General features: G+C 37.8%; 2 protein-coding genes across 5 annotated transcripts in view; one reads left to right on the top strand and one right to left on the bottom strand.

Moving 5' to 3' along the window:
• Positions 1-14,753, bottom strand: part of IQCB1 (IQ motif containing B1) — a 73,056-nt gene extending 58,303 nt beyond the window's left edge. For both annotated transcript variants that reach the window (XM_011971594.1, XM_011971595.1), the window contains exons 1-5: positions 14,637-14,753; positions 14,061-14,151; positions 8,523-8,634; positions 8,132-8,294; positions 5,768-5,897 (exon numbers count right to left, since the gene is read on the bottom strand). In XM_011971594.1, coding sequence (XP_011826984.1) covers positions 5,768-5,897; positions 8,132-8,294; positions 8,523-8,622 — 393 coding nt within the window. In that variant the 5' untranslated portion in view covers positions 8,623-8,634; positions 14,061-14,151; positions 14,637-14,753. The remainder of the gene's footprint in view (positions 1-5,767; positions 5,898-8,131; positions 8,295-8,522; positions 8,635-14,060; positions 14,152-14,636) is intronic.
• Positions 14,754-14,850: 97 nt separating this feature from the next.
• Positions 14,851-20,264, top strand: part of EAF2 (ELL associated factor 2) — a 60,334-nt gene continuing 54,920 nt past the window's right edge. For all 3 annotated transcript variants that reach the window (XM_011971592.1, XM_011971593.1, XM_011971591.1), the window contains exon 1: positions 14,851-15,063. In XM_011971592.1, coding sequence (XP_011826982.1) covers positions 14,955-15,063 — 109 coding nt within the window. In that variant the 5' untranslated portion in view covers positions 14,851-14,954. The remainder of the gene's footprint in view (positions 15,064-20,264) is intronic.

The following is a 20,264-nucleotide window of genomic DNA, read 5'->3' as shown; positions in this document are numbered from 1 at the left end:
CATATACACCATGGAATACTATGCAGTCATAAAAAGGATGAGTTTGTGTCCTTTGTAGGGACATGGATGCAGCTGGAAACCATCATTCTCAGCAAACTATTGCAAGAACAGAAAACCAAACACTGCATGTTCTCACTGATAGGTGGGAATTGAACAATGAGATCACTTGGATACAGGAAGGGGAACATCACACACCAGGGCCTATTGTGGGGAAGGGACGGGGGGAGGGATAGCATTAGGAGATACACCTAATGTAAATGACGAGTTAATGGGTACAGCACACCAACATGGCACATATATACATATGTAACAAACCTGCACGTTGTGCACATGTACCCTAGAACTTAAAGTATAATAATTAAAAAAAAAAATTAAAAAAAAAAAGAAAACATGGTACCAATATACCATGGAATGCTATGCAGCCATTAAAAAGAACAGGATCATGTCTTTTGCAGGAACATGGATGCAGTTGGAGGCTATTATCCTCAGCAAATTAACACAGGAACAGAAAAACAAATACTGCATGTTATCACTTTTAAGTGAGAGCTAAATGATAAGAACTTACGAACACAAAGAAGGAAACAATAGACACTGGGGTCTACTTTAGCGGGGAGGGTGAAAGGAAGGAGAGGAACAGAAAAGATAACTATTGGGTACTGGGTTTAATACATGGGTAATGAAATAATATGTGCAACAAACTCCCACAACATGCGTTTACCTATGTAACAAGCCTTCATATGTACCCCCAAACCTAAAATAAAAGTTAAAAAAATGAAAAAAAAAAAGTTAATGAAAATTAAAAAAACAAAGAACTCAAAACTGAGAATATTTTTAAAAATAGAATAAAATGTAATAGACAAAAAAAGTGTCTTCACTGTTGTAGGATCAAGTTCAAACTCTTTTTCTGTTTTTTCCTTTTGTTTTTTTTAAGAGAGAAGATCTTGCTCTGTTGCCAAAGCTGGGGTGCAGTGACATGACCATAGCTCACTGCAGCCGTGAGCTTCTGGGCTCAAGCAATCCTCCTGCCCTAGGCTCCTGAGTAGCTAGGAAGACAGGTATGTGCCACCACACTTGGCTAGGTCTTTCTGTGTTGCCCAGGTTGGTCTTGAACTCCTGGCGTCAAGTGATCCTGTAATCTCAGCCTCCCAAAGTGCTGGGATTATACAGGCGTGAGCCACTGCATCTGGCTTTCAATCTTTCTGAATGAGAATACTCTAACTCTAGTAGGTATCTGCTCTGGGACTCAAAGATGCCATACTTATTCCTCTTTTCTGGTCTTGTCCATTTCCCTTGCCTGTAATGCCCTCATATTTCCAAATCTCACCCATGCTTTAGAGATAGACCAGGTACCACTGGCCCCACAAAGCTTTTTCAAATCACTCTTGTTCACATTGGTTGTCCCCTGCTCTTCTTCTTTATAGAACTTACTTTCCTGTTAGTTATGGGCCAGAAAATATTTTAGGCATTACAGTCTCTAGAAACTACTGAACTCTAGGGCTATAGTGAAAGTAGTCATGGATAATATAAACAAATAGGTATAGCTGTGTTCTAATACAATTTAATTTAAAAAAATAAGCTAGATTTAGCCAACAGGCCATAGTTTGTTGGCCCATGCTTTGTTGACCAAATGTATAAACTCGGGAAAAAATATAAAAAGCAATTGTTTGAAGGTTTTAGATAGCAAGCAAAGGCACACAGACATGACCCTGAAATAAAATGCACTGACTGAAATCAAAATTTATCTTGTGTGCTTCTCAAACACTATTCTGGGTGTTTCTGTAAGGGTATTTTTAGATGAGTTTAACATTTAAATTTTTAGTCTGAGTAAAGCAGATTGCTTTCCTTAATGTGGGTGGGCCTCATACAATCAGTTGAAGGCTTGAGTAGAACAAAAGATTGAACCTCTCCTACATAAAGGGAAATTCCTCTTGCCTGACTGCCCTTGAGTTGGGACATCATTTTTTCCTGACTTTAGAGTCAAACTGAAACACTGATTCTTCATGGATCTTGAGCCTGCCAGCATTTGGACTGGCACTACGCTATCAGTTCTCCAGATTCTAAGACCTTTAAACTCAGACTAGGCCATCAGCTCTCCTGGGTCTCCAGCTTACCAACTGCAAATCTCAGGACTTGTTAGCCTCCATAATTGCCAATTCCTTATAATCAAGCACTTTCTCTTTCTTTCTCTCTCTCCATATATCTTCTATTGGTTCTGTTTTTCTGGAGAAACCCGACTAATATGCCTGGCTTTTCCCAGTGTGTGTTTATTAACACAGTGAAAAGAGTTCAAATAAGAAGTTGCAGCAATTACCAGCAATTTCATCATTTGCCTAGTGCTGGGTATACAGAGTTTGGAGTCTAGGTTCTTCCAGGTCAGATGGTCTGGGTTAACAAGGTGGGCTTTCCATTTAAACCACATAAGGATCCCACCTTAGGTATAAGGACTGTGAACCAGGACTAAGGGCAATACTCTAACAGCAAAACTGAAATAAACCTCTCCATAGAAAGGCTAAAACCAAAACTCCACAGGAACAATTGACCTGCCAGAATTTAACTGCTCTCAAGTCTTCAGAGGAAGATATGAATTTCTATAATGTGTCATTCACGGTGTCCACTATAAAACAAAAAATTAATAGACATGTGAAGAAGCAGAAAAATTTGACCCAGTATTAAGAGAAAAAACAGGTATTAAAAGACTCTCAAATGATCCAGGTATTGGATTTATAAACAATAACTTAAAACTAACTATAATAAGTATGGTAAACAATCTATAAGAGAAGCAAATAAAAATCATAGAACAATACAATGTATGAAATGAAAAATTCACTAGGTAGGATTATTAGCACATTAGACACTGCAGAAGATAGGGTCAATGTACTTGAAAACGGACCAATAGAAATTATTGAAACTGAAGTAAACAACAACAACAAAATGATGAAGACAGCCTCAATAACCAGAAGTCCCAGAGGGAAGGTAGAGAGAATAGGACAAAAAAAGTATTTGAAAAAATATTAGCTGAAAATTTTCTTAATATGAATACAATAACTCAGATACATGAAGCTCAGGACCTCCAAGCAAGATAGACATCAGGAAATCTACAATAACGTTAATCAAAGTAAAATTGCAGAAAATAAAACAAAATAAACCAAACAAAGAGAATATCTTAAAGAAGCCAAAGATAAAAATATTCAATATGTATAGGAGAATGACAACAAGAATGAAGGCTGAATTTACATCAGAAACAAAAGATGCCAAAGACAATGGAAAAAAAATCTTTAAAGTGCAAAAAGGGGGAAAAATTGATGAAGTAGAATTATACACATGCAACAGAAATATTCCTCAAAAGTGAAGGCATCATGAAGACATTTTCAGATAACCAAAAAGCTGAGAGATTTCATTACCAGCGGAATTGCACTGTTCCGCTGTGCAAAAGATATGCTAAAGGAGGCTGTCAGGCTTAAAGGAAATGATACCAAATGAAAATTCAGATCTGTTTAAAGGAATAAAGACAACCAGACATAGTAGATATAAAAAATCATTTTTCTTTCATTTCTTTAAATTATTGAAAAGTCAATACACTATTTAAAGTAAAAATAACACATGGTGGATTTTATAATATATGTAAAAGTAAAATATATGACAGAATAGTACAAAAGATGGAAAGTGGATTTTAAAAATACCATAATGGTAGAATTAAACCCAACCATACCACAACTTAGATTAAATGCAAGCAAATGATACCATTTAAAACAACAGCTTGTCAGACTAGACGAAAAAGCAAGACCTGACAATATGCTATTTAAAATAGACTCACTTTAAGTATAAGATGGAGATTAAAAAGTAAAGGGTTGAGAAATGATGTACAATAGTCTCCTCCTTACCCATGGAAGACATGTTCCAAGGCCCCCAGTGGATGCCTGAAAGTGTGGATAGTACTGAACCCTATATATACTTTTTTTTTTTTAATCCGAAAACTGAGACCGGTTACTAAGTGACCAACCAGCAGGTAGCCTATACAGTGCTGATACGCTGGTCATAGGGTGCTTCACATCCCGGGAAGGACACTATGAGATTTCATCATGCTATGCAGAGCACCATGCCATTTAAAATTTAACTGTTTATTTATGGAATCCTCCATTTAATATTTTTGAACCACTATTGGCCATGGGTAACTGAAACCATGAAAGGTGAAACTGCAGAAAGTGTATCACGTAAACACTAATTATAAGAAAACTGGAGTGGCAATATTCGTAATAATAAACAAAGTAGACTTCAAGATAAGGTGTATTACCAGAGATAAAGAAGATCATTTCATGTGACCTGAGTCCATGAGTAAGGTTAAAAAAAAAAAAAAAAAAAACCATTTCATAATGATAATAGATTTCATTCATCCAGAAGATATAATATTCCTAAATGTGTATGTATCTAATCACAGAGTTTTGTAATACATGAAGCAAAACCATATGGAACTAAAGACAAAATTAGACAAATCCACAATCATAGTTGGAAATTTTAGTACCCTTGCTCACTAAAAAGTAGAAATGCAGACGAAAAAAAAAAAGAGAATTTAGAAGACTTCAACAACTCTACTAACCAAATTGACCTAATTAAAGTTTATAGAACATTACACACAACTGCAGAGTTCACATTTGGGTATACAAGTAATCCTAGCTTTTGCATGGCACCATATTAAATAAAACCTGTGCATATTAAAACCTTTGCATGGTTCTGATATGAACAAGTTTCAGTTAAGATGGAACTGTGCAAAGCAAAGGTGTCTTTCTCTTTTTTTTTTTTTTTTCAGATGGAGTTTTGCTCTCGTTGCCCAAGGGGAGTGCAATGGCACAATCTTGGCTCACTGCAACCTCTGCCTCCTGGGTTCAAGTGATCCTCCTGCCTCAGCCTCCCAAGTAGCTGGGATTATAGTTATGTGCCACCATGCCCGGCTAATTTTGTATTTTTAGTAGAGCCAGGGTTTCTCCATGTGGGTGAGGCTGGTCTCAAACTCCCGACCTTAGGAGATCTGCCCACCTTGGCCTCCCAAGCTGCTGGGATTACAGGCGTGAGCCACCACACCCGGCCCACAAAAGTTTATTTTAACAGAATATTCACAAAGATAAAACATATGGGGAGGGCCATAAAACAAGTCTGAAAAAATTCCAAAGGATTGAAATGGTATAGAGAATGTTATCTGGCCAAAACATAATTAAATTAGAAATTGATAACAATAAAGTATCTAGTAGATCTTCAAATAGTTGGAAATTAAGCAATACACTTCTAAATCCCTGGATCAAAAAAACAGCATATGTATAGCATCTAGCATAATGCAATCAAGAAATACTTGAAAAGACCCCTATGTTTGGGTTGAATATTTTGATTGGAGAAGATATGAGAGATCAAATAGGAAGTTCACCTTTATTCTTCACTACTGGAGCTACTCAGAAAAGCCCTAGCCCTAGAGAACATACTTTCCTCTACTGTTAATTTAAGTAAAAAGTATGTTTAGAAAGATGTTATGGAAATAACTGTCTATGGGTGCTGCCCAACAAGTAAAGTAGCAAGGCGGATCCTTCAAAAAATCAAACGGCATGCTTCATTAAAAATTTTTCAAACACAGAGATGATTTTTGGAAGGTTGTAACTTTAAAAATGTTTAAATCCACTATTTTAATTGTTCTTTCAGCCAAATATTGCACATTTGAAAAATAACAGAACAGCTTCTCAAGAATTAAACTGATTTAGCTACAAAGCACGGAATAAACACATACCTTAGCTGCATTGATAAAACATGTTTGTAATTGTCTACCCAAAAATAGAAAATTTTCTGCAGCTGATGGAAGCAATTCATTGTAAAATTCCTCTGCATCTTCTCCTGGCTCCAAGCCCACACAGCAATGGCTGAAATAAGAGCACAAGTTTGTGTTAATTAGAAGTTTACATAGAATGCTCAAGCTTCTAGAGACACTGTGCCTTATTGAGAATTTTTAGTATGCTTCTTTTATTCCCAAGCCAATAAAGAATTTTTGTCGAAAAATTAACAACTTCCTAGAAAAGTAAACAGTGGTATGGACCATGCAGGTACTTAGGTCTGGGATTTATATATCCTAAAAACCTACACATCAGCTCATTCAGGAAATAAAAGACACATGGCTCACAATAAAGAGAAGCTAAGTTTTTGGTGAATTGTCTATGATCATTCTCAAAGCTATAGGATACCTTGAGAGTTTAATTTATGAAAGGCATTTGTGTTAACTCATACATTTTAGACATCCAATAGCTGAAAAATGCCCAGGTAGGATTTGTTTGCAAGGGATACATAAGCAAACCAAACACTAATTTCATGCCAATTTTACCTTCCAATAGATCCACTTTTTGCAAAATATTCACTTGCATATTCCTTATATCAGAAGGACAAACAGCAAAACCTAACTCTAGTAGGAACACTTTACAATATACATTAGAGGAGAGAAAGTCACTTAACATGTCAGAAATCTCTATAATAAAAGGTTTTTCTGTAAACTAACATTCAAAAGAGCCTCAAACTCAAGAATGGTCTCTATGTGTGTTCTCTAATGAACAGAATCTGCTGTTTAAGTCTTTTCAACAAAATGCATGGACACTAATAAGCAATAACAACTATGTATTGAGCATGTTAAAAATCTAAGTAATCAATGGCAGACTGGATAAAGAAAATGGTATATTTCTTTGGGGTGGTACATATACACCATGGAATACTATGCAGCCATAAAAAAGAACAACATCATGTCCTTTGCAGCAACATGGATGGAGCTGAAGGCCATTAACCTAAGTGAACTAACACAGAAACAGAAAGCCAAACACTGCATATTCTCACTTATAAGTGAGAACAAACACTGAGTATGCAATTTACTTATAAAACAAACCTCCACATGTACCCCTGAACCTAAAATAAAAGTTAAAAAAAAAAAAACTAAGTGGCTAACATTTACATGTATCATTTTTTTTTTGTTAGTTTATTTGCACCTGGGTTCCTAAAGTTAATGGGCTAATGCTTACATGTATCAGCTTTTCTTTTCTCTTTGGTTCCTAAAGTTAATTACTTAAGAGTATCTATTTTGATTGAAAGGCTTAACAAATGAAATTATGTTTGTGCATTCACAAACATGGGAATTTCTTAAGTCTTGTATTCTACCCATGAGCCTGGCTTAATTAATATTATCATAAACTAGCATATCTAATCAAACAAAAACATAAGTCTTTATTTACTTAAGAAAATCAATCTTGAAAATTAAAGTATGAAAAAGAACATGATATACATTTTTTTAACTGTTCTTTGTAACTGTATACTTTAAATTTGGCCTTTACCAAGTAACACAGTAGGATTAAGCAGCTTAGAAATCTAGCATCCAAGACAAACCCTTCCAGTGGGAACAGTTTACTAAACCCAAATGCCTTATTTAGGAAAAACAAAACAAGAAGGCTAGGATCCAGTTAGTAAATACATCCTTTCAGTTACTTAATCAGGAAGTAGTTTAGGCACTAAGAACATCTGGTTTATTTTACTACCTCCTTTTAAAAAATGTTTATTTCTCTTCTATTGATTTCTAGCATGGCAGTAGATCAGGAAATTCTACTTCTAAATGTTATTGACAGTATTTGGGTTGCTTAATGAAATATATAGTTGATAGCTAAATTGATGTAGTGAAACGAATGTTTCTTTATCGGTTCTCCTATAGTACTTGCTTGCATACTTTCATTTTAGCACTGATTTCATTCTGCTTTGTATCATATACTTACATGACTGTCACCCAATCTCTATTTTAAGTTTCTCAAGTACAGAGCCAGTGCCTTAATTTCTTCACTTCTTTAAAACTTCCTTAGTCAATAAAGAGTATATTAGGCACTTGGAATTCAGTGGTGAGAAAAAAAATGATCACCATCTTCATTAAGCTTGTGGAGGAAAATTTTAGACAGTCAAACAATCTGAAGTAAAATTATGAATAACAACATATAATATGAAGGAAAAGTACAACCAAAACCTACAACAGGAGGTTGCCAATGTTTGTTAGGCAGATAAATAAAAAGCAAACGTTGAAAATCAGAATCAACTACTACATCCCTCAAGAACAAGCTGACTTACTGCTTCATTTTACCTTAATATCTGTGTAAGCTGGGAAATGGTAGTCCAACCACCCTGGATTCGAGAACAATCTTGACTGAGGACCAAGAGGCAATATTGAATGAGATCATAACAATATATATCTTGTTTGATTTTCTTCAACTCTGAGCTTCCTAAAGGTGTGATGTTTATTATTTCTAAGGCAAAAGGAAATAAGATATATTTAATTTTGTTTAATACACCCAGGAGCTATTTGTATTTTTATATGTTGAATAATCACTAAAAATGTATTAGAAGGAAAAATTACTGTTCTATTATAGTGTTAAGATTTCTCTGAACAAATTTAAAAGAAATGTTAAAATTGTACCAATGATGGAACCGTTTTTCACTTAAAATGATATCTAATCACAAAAAGATTTTCTTACCTTTTAACTTCAACAGTATAACAGGGACATTCTGCTCAGGGCTTTTTGCAACTTCAGCAGCTATAGATAAGATCCTTGGGTCTGTACCTGTTGGCTTCATTTCTCATATTACCTATATTTTAACAGAACAAGAGAATAAAGGTCAAAAAGCCGTAAAATGTTCACTACCTAAATAATGTTTGAAATATAATTTCAATATAAATAAAAACAGCTTGTCTTGCCTTGTTTGAGAAGCAGAATATAGATTTTTTCATTTCTTCCTTATAGAAAACTGGTTTTTCTAACCAGTGTAAAAGAGCTCAAGATTCCTATACCTCACATGTAACAGCTATAGCAGGTATTATTTATTGTGCACTCACTAAGAGTCAGGAACTGTGATAGGAGCTTCACATTCTCTGTCTAATCTGCACAATAATTCTAGGATAGGAATTAACTTCCTTTAATTGTACAAGAAAAACTGCAAAAAAGAGCTAACATGACAGGCCTAAGACTACTATCCTTTCAAAGGTGTGCTTACAAGGTTGGCCCTTGACTAGCATCTAGAACTTGGATTTCAGGAGGGTTTCTAGCATTCTTTGACAAGAGTGGCTCCCTGTGCCTAAAACTGTTTATAAAAAATAATGTGGTTCATGCTGAATACCTGCTTTCCTTCCAGGAGTCTTAGAATTCTGGTATATGCCAGCCAAGAGTACCTATATAAAGGGTGCCTATGTGGCCATCCTCCAATAAAAATTCTGATCACTGAGTGTCTAGTTGAGCTTCCGTGGTAGACAACGCTTCAAACATGTTGTCACAGCTGGCTGCTGGAGGAATTAAGCATATCCTACGTAACTCCACTGGGAGAGAACTCAGAAGCTTGTACCTGATTTCCTCTGGATTTCACCCAATATGCTTTTTCCCTTTGCTGATTTTGCTTTATTTCCCTTCACTGTAATAAATCATAGCTGTAAGTACACTATATTCTGAGTCCTGTGAGCCCTCCTAGTGAAGCACTGACCTTCAACACACTAATGCTCAGAAATGTTACATAAATATAAGATAATCAGTGATTGCTTCTAAATAGTATAGTGAATAAGGCCAAGTGCAGTGGCTCACGCCTGTAATCCCAGCACTTTGGGAGGCCAAGGTGGGTGAATCACTTGCAGTCAGGAATTCAAGACCAGCCTGGCCAACATAGTGAAACCCCATCTCTATTAAGAATACAAAAATCAGGTGGGCATGGTGGTGCGTGCCTGTAATCCCAGTTACTCGGGAGGCTGAGGCAGGATAGTTTGAACCCAGGAGGCGGAGGATGCAGTGACCGGAGATCACATCACTGCACTCCAGCCTGAGCGACATAGCTAGACTCTGTCTCAAAATAATAATAATAAAAAATAAATAAATAGTATATTGAATAAAATCAATTCTCCTAACATTAAAAAACAAGGTCCACATCCTAATTGTTGCTAAAACTTTCTCTATGTAAAAAAGTTTAAGGCAGGAGAATCACTTGAGAATAGGTGTTTGAGACTAGCCTGGTCAACAAAGCAAGACTCTGTCTCTAAAAAAAAAGTTTTAAAGCATTTGAAGCTCAAAGATATCCTCACATAATAAAAGTATATTTCCTTATTTATAATAAAGCTAACATGTATCAAGTGTTTAATATAAGCTAAGCACTGTGTTAATATACTATACACTGTCTTATCTAATCCTCACAACAGGGCTATGAAGTAGAGCCCGTGATCATTTGATCATTTCCAAATGTACATATATACATATACATATATACGTTTTTGTCCACAGTTCCTGGCTCATAACTCCCATAGCCTTTGTTACAATATTGTTATGTTAGGGTGCTTTAGGCCTCAGAAAACAGAATCTATCTCTGACTTTCTCCTCTCCTCCTTTCACCTGCTCCTTCTCTCCAAAGCAGAACTCTAATCATCCCTGCCTTTCTCTGACCTATCTTGTCTAGTTGTAGGTCATAAGACCCCTGTTTCAGAATGGGTCTTGCCCTGTATCCTGGAAGGAGTGCTGCATAGAGAAGCCAAGAAGAATCTGAGCAGCCAGGCCTTGCTGGGTCTCCCACTCAGTCTATTAGTATTAGATCATATCTTTTTTTGCCCAATCACATTTCCAAAATGATTGTCCACACTTCAGTCATGCCTATCCAATGAAATCTCCATAAAAGGCTCAAGAGGATGGGGTACAAAGAACTTCTGCATAGCTGAACATATGGAAGTTCCTGGAGGAACCTCCCGGATATCACACCCAGGGAGGACATGGAAACTCTGTGCCCCTTCCCATACTTCACAGTATGCATCTCTGTATTTGTATCCTAATATCTTTTTTTTTTTTTTGAGACAGGATCTCACTCCTGTTGCCCAGGCTGGAGGGCAATGGTACAATTATGGCTTACTGCAGCCTTGACTTCTCGGGTTCAGGTGATTCTCCCACCTCAGCCTCAGTCCCAGTAGCTAGGACTATAAGTGCAAGCCATGACGCTCAGTTAATTTTTTGTATTTTTAGTAGAGACAGGGTTTCTCCATGTTGCCCAGGGTCTCTGTAATATCTTTATAATAAACTGGAAAACATGTTTCCCTCAGTTATGTGAGCTCCCCGAGCAAATTAATACACCCCAAGGAGGGGGTGGTAGGATTCCCCATGTATAGCTGGTCAGTCAGAAGCACAGGTAAAACAACCCAGGGCTTGCGACTAGCATCAGAAGTGGGGGCCACTCTTGTGGGACTAAGCCCTAAACCTGAGGGATCTGACCCTATCTCCAAGTAGACAGTGTCAGAACTGAATTAGATGATACCCAGCTTGTGTCTGTTGCAGAATTGATTGCTTGCTTGTTAGTGGGAGAAATCTCCACACATTTGGTCACAGAAGTCTTTTGTGTTGTCATGATGTGAGAGCAAAAACTGTTTTTCCATTCATATATCTCTTATTAGGTACAATATAAATCATTAAAAGACAGGTTTGCTGAAAATACTTTAAAGAAAGCCCAGTGCAACTCCTGGCACATAGTAATCACAAAACTTTCAAAGAGAGTGCATATAGTTATCTCATTCTTTCCAAATAGCTGCATTATGCTACATTTCCTTTTCAAGAATGCAGCAAAATATATCTAAACATCACCTCTACTGGAGGTCACTCAAGCCGTATGCTATTACAAGCAACACTGCAATGAATATACACATTATCCTTTATATTTTTGCCAATCTATTACATGATAATTGGTATGATTGTGTTTTAATTTGTATTTCTTTGATTATTAGGGAGGTCAGCCACATTTCATGTTCACTGGCCATTATTTATATATTTTCTATTCATATCCTTTGAGTATATTTCTATTGGTTTGTCTTACTTTTTTGCACAAGCTTTTCATACATGGATAGGAATCTTTTCTCTTTTATATTGGTTATAAAATTTTCTCCTTGGTTGTCATTTATTTTTTTAAATTTGACTATGGGGTCTTTACCATAATTTTACAATTTTTTTTTTTTTTTGAGAGAGAGTCTCACTCTGTTTACCCTGGCTGCAGTGCAGTGGTGCAATCTCAGCTCTGTGCATCCTCCACCTTCCGGGTTCAAGTGATTGTCATGCCTCAGCCTCCCGAGTAGCTGGGATTACAGGCATGTGCCACCGTGCCCAGCTAATTTTTGTATTTTTAGTAGAGATGGGGTTTCACCATATTGGCCTGACCTCAAGTGGTCTGCCCACTTCAGCTTCCCAAAGTGCTGGGATTACAGGCATGAGCCACAGCGCCCAGCCATTTTTACAATTTTTTACATACTGAAATAGAACAATCTTTTCCTTTATGGCGTCTGTCTTTCGTGTCATGTTTAGAACGGTCCTCTTTAACCCAAGAGGTAAAAAACATTCTCCAAATCTTCATGTTTTTCTGGTTTTGTTTTCCTTACATATCTTCGAAAGTAAGGTATTTTTGTGAATGGTGTCAATAAGAATCTGAATTTCTAATGTTAAAGTTATTGATGGATTAAAAAATGCACATAACAGTCCTAAACTCATAAGGTAACTAGTTATGAATAGACAACAAAAACAATCTGAAATGTCACATTTTCATGCACTAAGTATACATACACATACGCAGGGTATCTTTTTGGAATCTATTTAGTTTCTAGTAATTTAATCTGTTTGTCTATTCTTAAGCTAGTACAACATAGTTCATTTTAACATATGTTTGGATAAAATTCACCTCAGAAGGTAAGCTTCATGACGGCAACCTACCTATCCCTTAGAGATGATTAAATGAGTTAATACATGAAAGCAACTGGAACAATTCCTGGCACATAATAAGAATTCTCCAAATGGTTATTATTAAAGCCCAGCTCTACCATCATACTACATTTAAGACCATCTTTGGTGGCTGCTTGGTTCACAACTATATTGTGATTTTTGGTTCACAACTATATTCCCAGTGGCTAGACTAGTACCTGGCATGTAGCAGGATTTACTAAACACCTGTTGAAAGAATGAGTAAATGCACAAACCTCAGGCATTCTGAGCCTCAATTTCTTGACTTTCTGTTTTTCTTTTGTTACAATACAGAAAGCTCAGATTTATGGTTGGAAGCCTCTCTAAAGTAAAACAGGCTCAAAACAGTTTGTGCCCTCCTGGCTACCATAATAAAACATCACTAAATCATTATTGTCATCAACAAACATGTTTAGAGCAGTATGGTAGATGTAGGGGACACAAAGATTCCACACAAGAGATACTCTCTGCTATTGTTGCGGTTGGGAAAGAAAAGTATGTATATGTACGTGTGTACACACACACACATATTAAAAAATATACTTAAGAATATCAGATATATGATAAATGCTAAATAGATGACGCAGATAAGAATACAGGCCATAAAGTCAGAGGACTGGGCTTCTCTGATCCACTTTTCTTGCTGTAAACAACATAGCAATTCCTACCTCCTAGAATGATTCTATTTAGAAGAGAAGGCAGCCACCAAGATGGTCTTAAAATGTAGCATTAAGTGTACAGCTGGACCTTAAATAATAACCATTTGGAGACCTCTTGTTATGCTCCAGGAATTGTTCTAATTGCTTTCACGTATTAACTCATTTAATCATTCCAACAACTCTAAGGAACGGGTACTATTATTTTTTCCCCAATTTGAACAATGAGCATACTTAAACTCTGGAGAATGTAATTAGCTGGCACAAAGTCACACTGTTAAGTATAAAGCAGGGGTTCAAACTGGAGCCACCATCTGGCTTAAAGCATTTAACTACGATATGAAACAGCTTCGGCACACCTTCAAAGGGTAGGATTTACACAGACAGGTTGAAGGAGACATAGTCACCTACCCAAAAATCAATTGACAAATGTGACTAAGGCAGAAAGTGAGGGAGTGCAGTTGGACTGCATAATTCCCCTGAAAAACCACCTGTTATGGAAACCATGCGTAAACTTTCTCTTGAGTGTTTCTCCTATAATTCAACACTTCTCCCATCTTTACATTAAATTCATGAAATGTGACACAAAAAGACAATTATTTATCTATTTTAATGCTACTACCCTGTTGCCAGGCCACTGGGGCCGGCCCAGCCTCTTGATTCTTCTGGAATCACTTCTCCCTCGCCGCGCCTGTTACTGCCTCCACGGATCACTGTGAGGAAAATAAATGAAAAGGAAATTCAGTGCGATCCGGTTGCGGCTGATCCTAAATGTCTGCAGTTCCTGTCTCCTAATCCTCTTTTTCCTCCCCACTACACATCCCCTTCTCCAGTCCTAAGACCACAAGAAACTTCCTCTGATACAAAAAGGTCAGAAAACAATTACTGAGGTAACAGCGTCGCTTCAGTCCAAGGACCGAGATTCTGGGGCCGCGGGGCCCCTTTACTCCAGATTCTAGACCCGGCTTTCGCGCTACCAGGCCTTGGACAAGACACAAGGCCCTGTGCCCGGACACTGCACCTCCCCAGGCCTCAGTTTCCACACCAGATCTCTACAGAGTGGGCGTGAGGGCAGGCCAATTCTCCCGTTAAGAGCTCTCACACGCCGGCTGACTTCGTCCAGAAGCCTGGGGTCCTGGCCTCCCGGTAGGCGCCCTGAGGCCCTCTCCCTCCCCAGCCACCACCTCAGATAAGTTACCTCATCCTCGCTTCGCGTTCTTCCACAAAAGAACCCGGCTCCCACGCCGCACCACAGCGCCGCGGCCTTCCCGGGACAGCCTGCGTCGCGACGCGGGAAGGGGCCTGGAGGCGGGACCAGGGGCCTCGGAGTCAAGGGGCGGAGCGCCCTTTGCCAATAAGCCAATCAGAACGTGAGATGCTCCCGGTGGGGCGGTGCGCGTCGGGCGCGGGGTGGAGTCTGTGGTGACTCGGCTGGCGGGATCAAGTGCAGCTGCTTCAGGCTGAGGTGGCAGATAGTGAGCACCGGCGGCGGAGTTAAAGTCAGAGCACGAGAGTAATGATGAACAGCGCAGCGGGATTCTCACACCTAGACCGTCGCGAGCGGGTTCTCAAGTTAGGGGAGAGTTTCGAGAAGCAGCCGCGCTGCGCCTTCCACACTGTGCGCTGTGAGTGAGGACCGCCCAGGGATAGAGGGGGAGCCTCCCGGGATGGGGGTGAAGAGGCACAAACCCCTCTGGGCTTTGTTCCCACAGTGCGCCTTACATTGTTGGAGACTACGGGGCGGGGAGTGGGGGAGGCAGCGCGATCCTCTACCCTACTCGGAGTCTTAGGGGGTCGGTGGAAGGAATCGGAGTAGAGCAAATGTGGGTAAACCCTGGACAGAGAGCGTTGAGACCAACAGACAGGAAGGGAAAGTGTGAAAAAAGTCTGTAGAGGTGACTGTGGAGACAGACGTGACAGGTGGATGATGCAAGGGTGGACACGAAGATAATAAGGTGACAAATGGGAAAGGACTAAGGACCGAATGCCGGGGAAGTTGAATGCCTTGAGGCTGGTGGGGCAATATCCTCTCTTTTCTTCACTTTTTCTCACCTCTGGCAGATGAGGGTTCTTATTTGGTGTGTTCTTTGCAAAGGGAGAAATTCTCAACCACCCCAATGATCTATATATCTCTTTAGACCCCAGATTTCACTCAGTTATCAAATACTGATTATCAAAGTATTCGAGGGTGTGTTATTAATTTCTTTATTTGAAAGATGCTTACCTCCCTATGATTTCTATCCTTTGGTTTTCTTTGTGTCCTCTGGAACTAGTTTTAATAAATTATTCTCTTTTATGTTGTTGGAGCAGAAAAAGGAGCTCTTTTGCTTTAACAGTTGGATGATATAGATTCCAGGAAGGAAACTATAGCATACAAGTTTTTATGTGTAAGACATTCGTTTTTTGCATAACAGCTGTCATAGAATGGTAGAGCGGGAAGGAAACTTCGAGATCACTGAATCATAACCTCTCATTTTTCTGTGGTAAAATTGTAAGTATTTTTTCACTTCCTTTCCTCAGCCTTGCCCTTCCTTAATATTTCATCATTCCGCCTTTCTCAGTCATTCTGCCCTCGGGTTGTTTAGAGACCTTTATGGTTTTTACTCTGAAATGTTCCACAGTTCAATCAAAACAACTAATTAAAACATACATTCTCCCAAAAGTTTATTTAAGTTGTAGACAATTTAGTTACAGTTACTCAGAGTAAAGGTATGAAGAACCACTGGTTTTAATCCTGCAAGAACATATTTACTAAAAGGGTTTTTTTAAGCAAAAAATTAACATCCAATTGGTAGACTAAATGGGTGAGATATTTGTGAACAGAAAATCTTCAACAGTGTCCCTTGTTTATTCTTCTTTATCATATACTTTCTCATCCAGAGCTCCCCACAATGAGATAGTTAGTGCTGTGCTGGCTCTGCAGTTTCTCTCTCTCTTCAGTCCAATTTTCCAGAAGTGTGATATGCGTCTTTATCTGGTTTCTCCATGCCTTTTTCTCAAATAGTATCTACTCTCTCCTTTTCTCTTCCTTCTCTGGTACACAATAGTCTTAATATTAATTTTTCAAGTTACAAGGGCTTAAGATTATAAAAATTTGCTTAAGAATATATTTCTACATGATTTGGGTATATATTCTCTTATGTAAGGCAAACCCCAATTTAAATGAATACAAAATTACCTTTGAAAATAATCTTGCAGGTCCTTCAAAGCCTTTCATTTATAAAGGTTCTGAAAATGCCAGTATCTTGAAAGTCAGAGGATCAGATGATCCAGCTACAAGAATGAAAATAAACAAAAATAAGCAAAACAACAATAATAATGACAAAAATAAATAAACAAATAAACCTAGATGTTTGAATACACACTTAGTTCTGTGGAAGACAGAACTATTAGAAAGGTTTTCAGTCCTTCTTTGCTTTTCTTTGTTGTTGTTGTTGTTGTTGTTGAAGCAGGTGTAGTAATGGCACAGAATCATTTTAGATTTATTTAAATAAAACTGCTCATTATTCTTGAGGACAGGTTCATTTCCAATGTAATCCTCACTCTTAAGAACTCAGAGTGAGGGATGAAAACTGTAGAATAGTATGAAGCTGATGTTCATACACATAAGGTGGACCTAATTTATAACCAGCCCTCAAGCCAATGTCATTGGAGAGAAAGTAATATTCTGCCTTTATTTACAGGAGCAATTCTGCCTGTCTGATATAAGACTTCAGGCAAATCTGGATGTGAATCCTGGCCTCCACCACCTGACTTTGGGAACATTCTCTAAGCTCTCAACCTCAGTTTTCTTATGGCTAAATGATAATAGTAATATTTACATTTCATGTTTTTTGTAAAGATTAAATAAGGTAGCATAAACAACCTGGCACAACATTTGCCACAGGGTAGAGAATAAATAGTAGTCACCATTAATGTTGAAGAGTTACATTCATATGTGTATGAGGGGTGCTAATGAATGTAATTTAGTCAGACTTTGAAACAGCATTTATCTGGGTTCACCAATAAAAACTATCAAAAAGATAGTCTGCCATGTGGTAGGAAGGGCATGGGATGTTCTATCAATGATAAGCTGAATCCTTAGCAACAGGTGTTTACTGGGTAGAAGAGTTTCAACAACAGGACCTACTAGTATCAATTTTGAATTAGGAGTAGTACTAGTTTTACTATTTGTATCCAGATAAGGGAATGAATTGTGAAATCCTAAGTTTGTAAATGACACCACTATTTTGTGTCCTTAAATGATGAGCTAATGAGCAGTGTGGGTTTTGGAGTTGGTTGAATTCATTCAAATCCCAGAAAATAAACTGATGATAATAATTGTGGATTCTTATGAAAATATTGACATTATGTGATGCCACAGTCAAAATGATCAGAAAAGCGATAAACATTGGCAGAAAAAATATTAAATACAAAGTAAAAAATGGTTTTCTACTCTTCATGCAATATAATAAGTAATTCCATTGCAAACCTGAAAAAAATTGCATAGATGAAAGAAATCCAGAGAGAATAAATAAATGGTAAAGTTGGTGGTAGGGTTTCCAAACAAAGAAGAACTGAGAAATGAACTATGTAGTCTGGAATCATAGCAACTTAGAAGAGAATACATTTGACATTTAGAAGCATACAGAAAGCATGAACATGAGATTATTCAACAAATTCTTTAATTCTAGAACTAAACCACTTGAAACTCAGAAGTTATATACTTTTAAAAAAGTGTGTGAAGACAAAAGACAACACTGCTTGATATAACGAGTAATAAAGAGTAAAGAGTAGAATTTATTAATCCTAACAGTAGAATAATTATAAATGTAAAGAGATTCAAAATAGTTTTGGTAGATTTATTTATTATGAATTCATGTTTATCATTAAGTAAAGCTAAAGATATTTTGCATACATTTGTCTCTTGCAGATAATCTCATTTACTATAGGCATTTATGTAGGCTTCAGGGACCTGTGAACCCCTTGGGATTATACAGTATTTGATATGTATGTTCATCTATGTATTTTTCTGTGGAGAGGATCAATGATTGGTCTATAATTTTCATCAGGTTTTCATAGGGATTTATGACTGACTGTCTCTCATCTCCTAATACTGCTCCCCATATATACACATACAAGTTAAGATCTGTGGATGTAAGACAAATAGGCTGTATAATATGAGATAAAGTATGTGGCTTGAGTCCCTGACTTCATCATTTATTGACTTCATTACTTTAGAGGAGTTCCCCATTAGTAAAAGGTGGGCAAAATGTGCAACCCAAAATTTTGTTGTGAAGATTAAAATTGATAGTATATTGTAATGAAAAAAAATCACTTCATAAACACTAAGACAGAGGTTATAGATTAATAGCATATAAGCTGAACTTGACTTTAGAAATGCTTTATTTGGTCCACACCATTGTTGTTTTATCTTGAGTTAGTTGCAAATACCTAACATTCAGGACCTTTTATATAAAAATCTTTTATATAAAAATCTAGATTTTCAGCTTATCTTTAAAAATGATAAACTGGTAACATTGAGCCCATATCTTCTCTTGGCAGTAGTTAGGTGAAGCAGTGTTGTGAGATTGGGCTTATTCATCCTCGATGTCACTATGATTCCCACTGGTCACCTTGACTGCCTGGGTTACCTTGCTGGCCTATCTAAAGCATCATTTAGCTGTAGTTAGATGACAACCATACCTTCCAGTATTTCCCTTTGTGTCACTGTGAGAAAAATATTAGAAGTCAGAGGGCCATAGTTTTATTCTGGGATGTCATTTCTAAGGTTTTAAATATTTATCATAGAAAATTCTTTATTGCCAAATATTAATAATGGATGCTGTCTATGAGAACAGAAGTATACTAGTGAAAAGTACAAAAGGAAAATGGCAGTCTACCCTAAAGAGATTGAGAGTTTTGAAGTAGAGGTGAATCTGAACCACAGAAAATAATTAGAAAACAAGCATTTTACACATAATTTAACACCTTATATATACTTAAAATAAGTTTAGAAGTGATTCAGAGAAGAGTGAACAATATGAACCTGAATGAACTACAAGATTTCTTGTATATCTATTACATTAAAGGCACTGTGCTAGAGCCACTATCTGGAGAAATTAAAGTATGAGTACTGTGCTTTAAAAAATTACAATCTAATAGGATATGTCCACGAAAAAGTAAATAATAGGCCAGGCACCGTGCCTCATGCCTGTAATCCCGGCACTTTGGGAGGCTGAGGAGGGTGGATCATGAAGTCTGGAATTAAAGACCAGCCTGGTCAAGATGGTGAAACCCTGTCTCTACTGAAAATACAAACATTAGCCAGGCGTGGTGGCGGGCGCCTGTAATCCAGCTTCTTAGAAGGCTGAGACAGAGAATTGCTTGAACCCAGGAGGCGGAGATTGCAGTGAGCCGAGATCACACCACTGCATTCCAGCCTGGGTGACAGAGCAAGACTCCCTCAGGAAAAGAAAAAAAAAAAATGCTGGGCGCGGTGACTCACACCTGTAATCCCAGCACTTTGGGAGGCCAAGGCGGGCGGATCATGAGGTCAGGAGTTCCAGACCAGCCTGACCAACATGGAGAAATCCTGTTTCTACTAAAAATATAAAAATTAACGGCCTGTGGTGGCGCGTGCCTGTAGTCCCAGCTACTCAGGAGGCTGAGGCAGGAGAGTCGCTTGAACCAGGGAGGCGGAGATTGTAGTGAGCCGAGATCGCGCTACTGCACTCCAGCCTGGTGACAGAGCGAGACGTCGTCTCAAAAAAAAAAAAAAAAAGGGTGCGGTGGCTCACGACTGTAATCCCAGCACTTTGGGAGGCCGAGGTGGGCGGATCACGAG

The sequence above is a fragment of the Mandrillus leucophaeus genome, unplaced genomic scaffold, assembly GCF_000951045.1.
Source record: "Mandrillus leucophaeus isolate KB7577 unplaced genomic scaffold, Mleu.le_1.0 Scaffold123, whole genome shotgun sequence".
In the NCBI taxonomy this organism is placed as follows: Eukaryota; Metazoa; Chordata; class Mammalia; order Primates; family Cercopithecidae; genus Mandrillus; species Mandrillus leucophaeus.
This window is presented reverse-complemented; position numbering and strand designations above follow the sequence as displayed.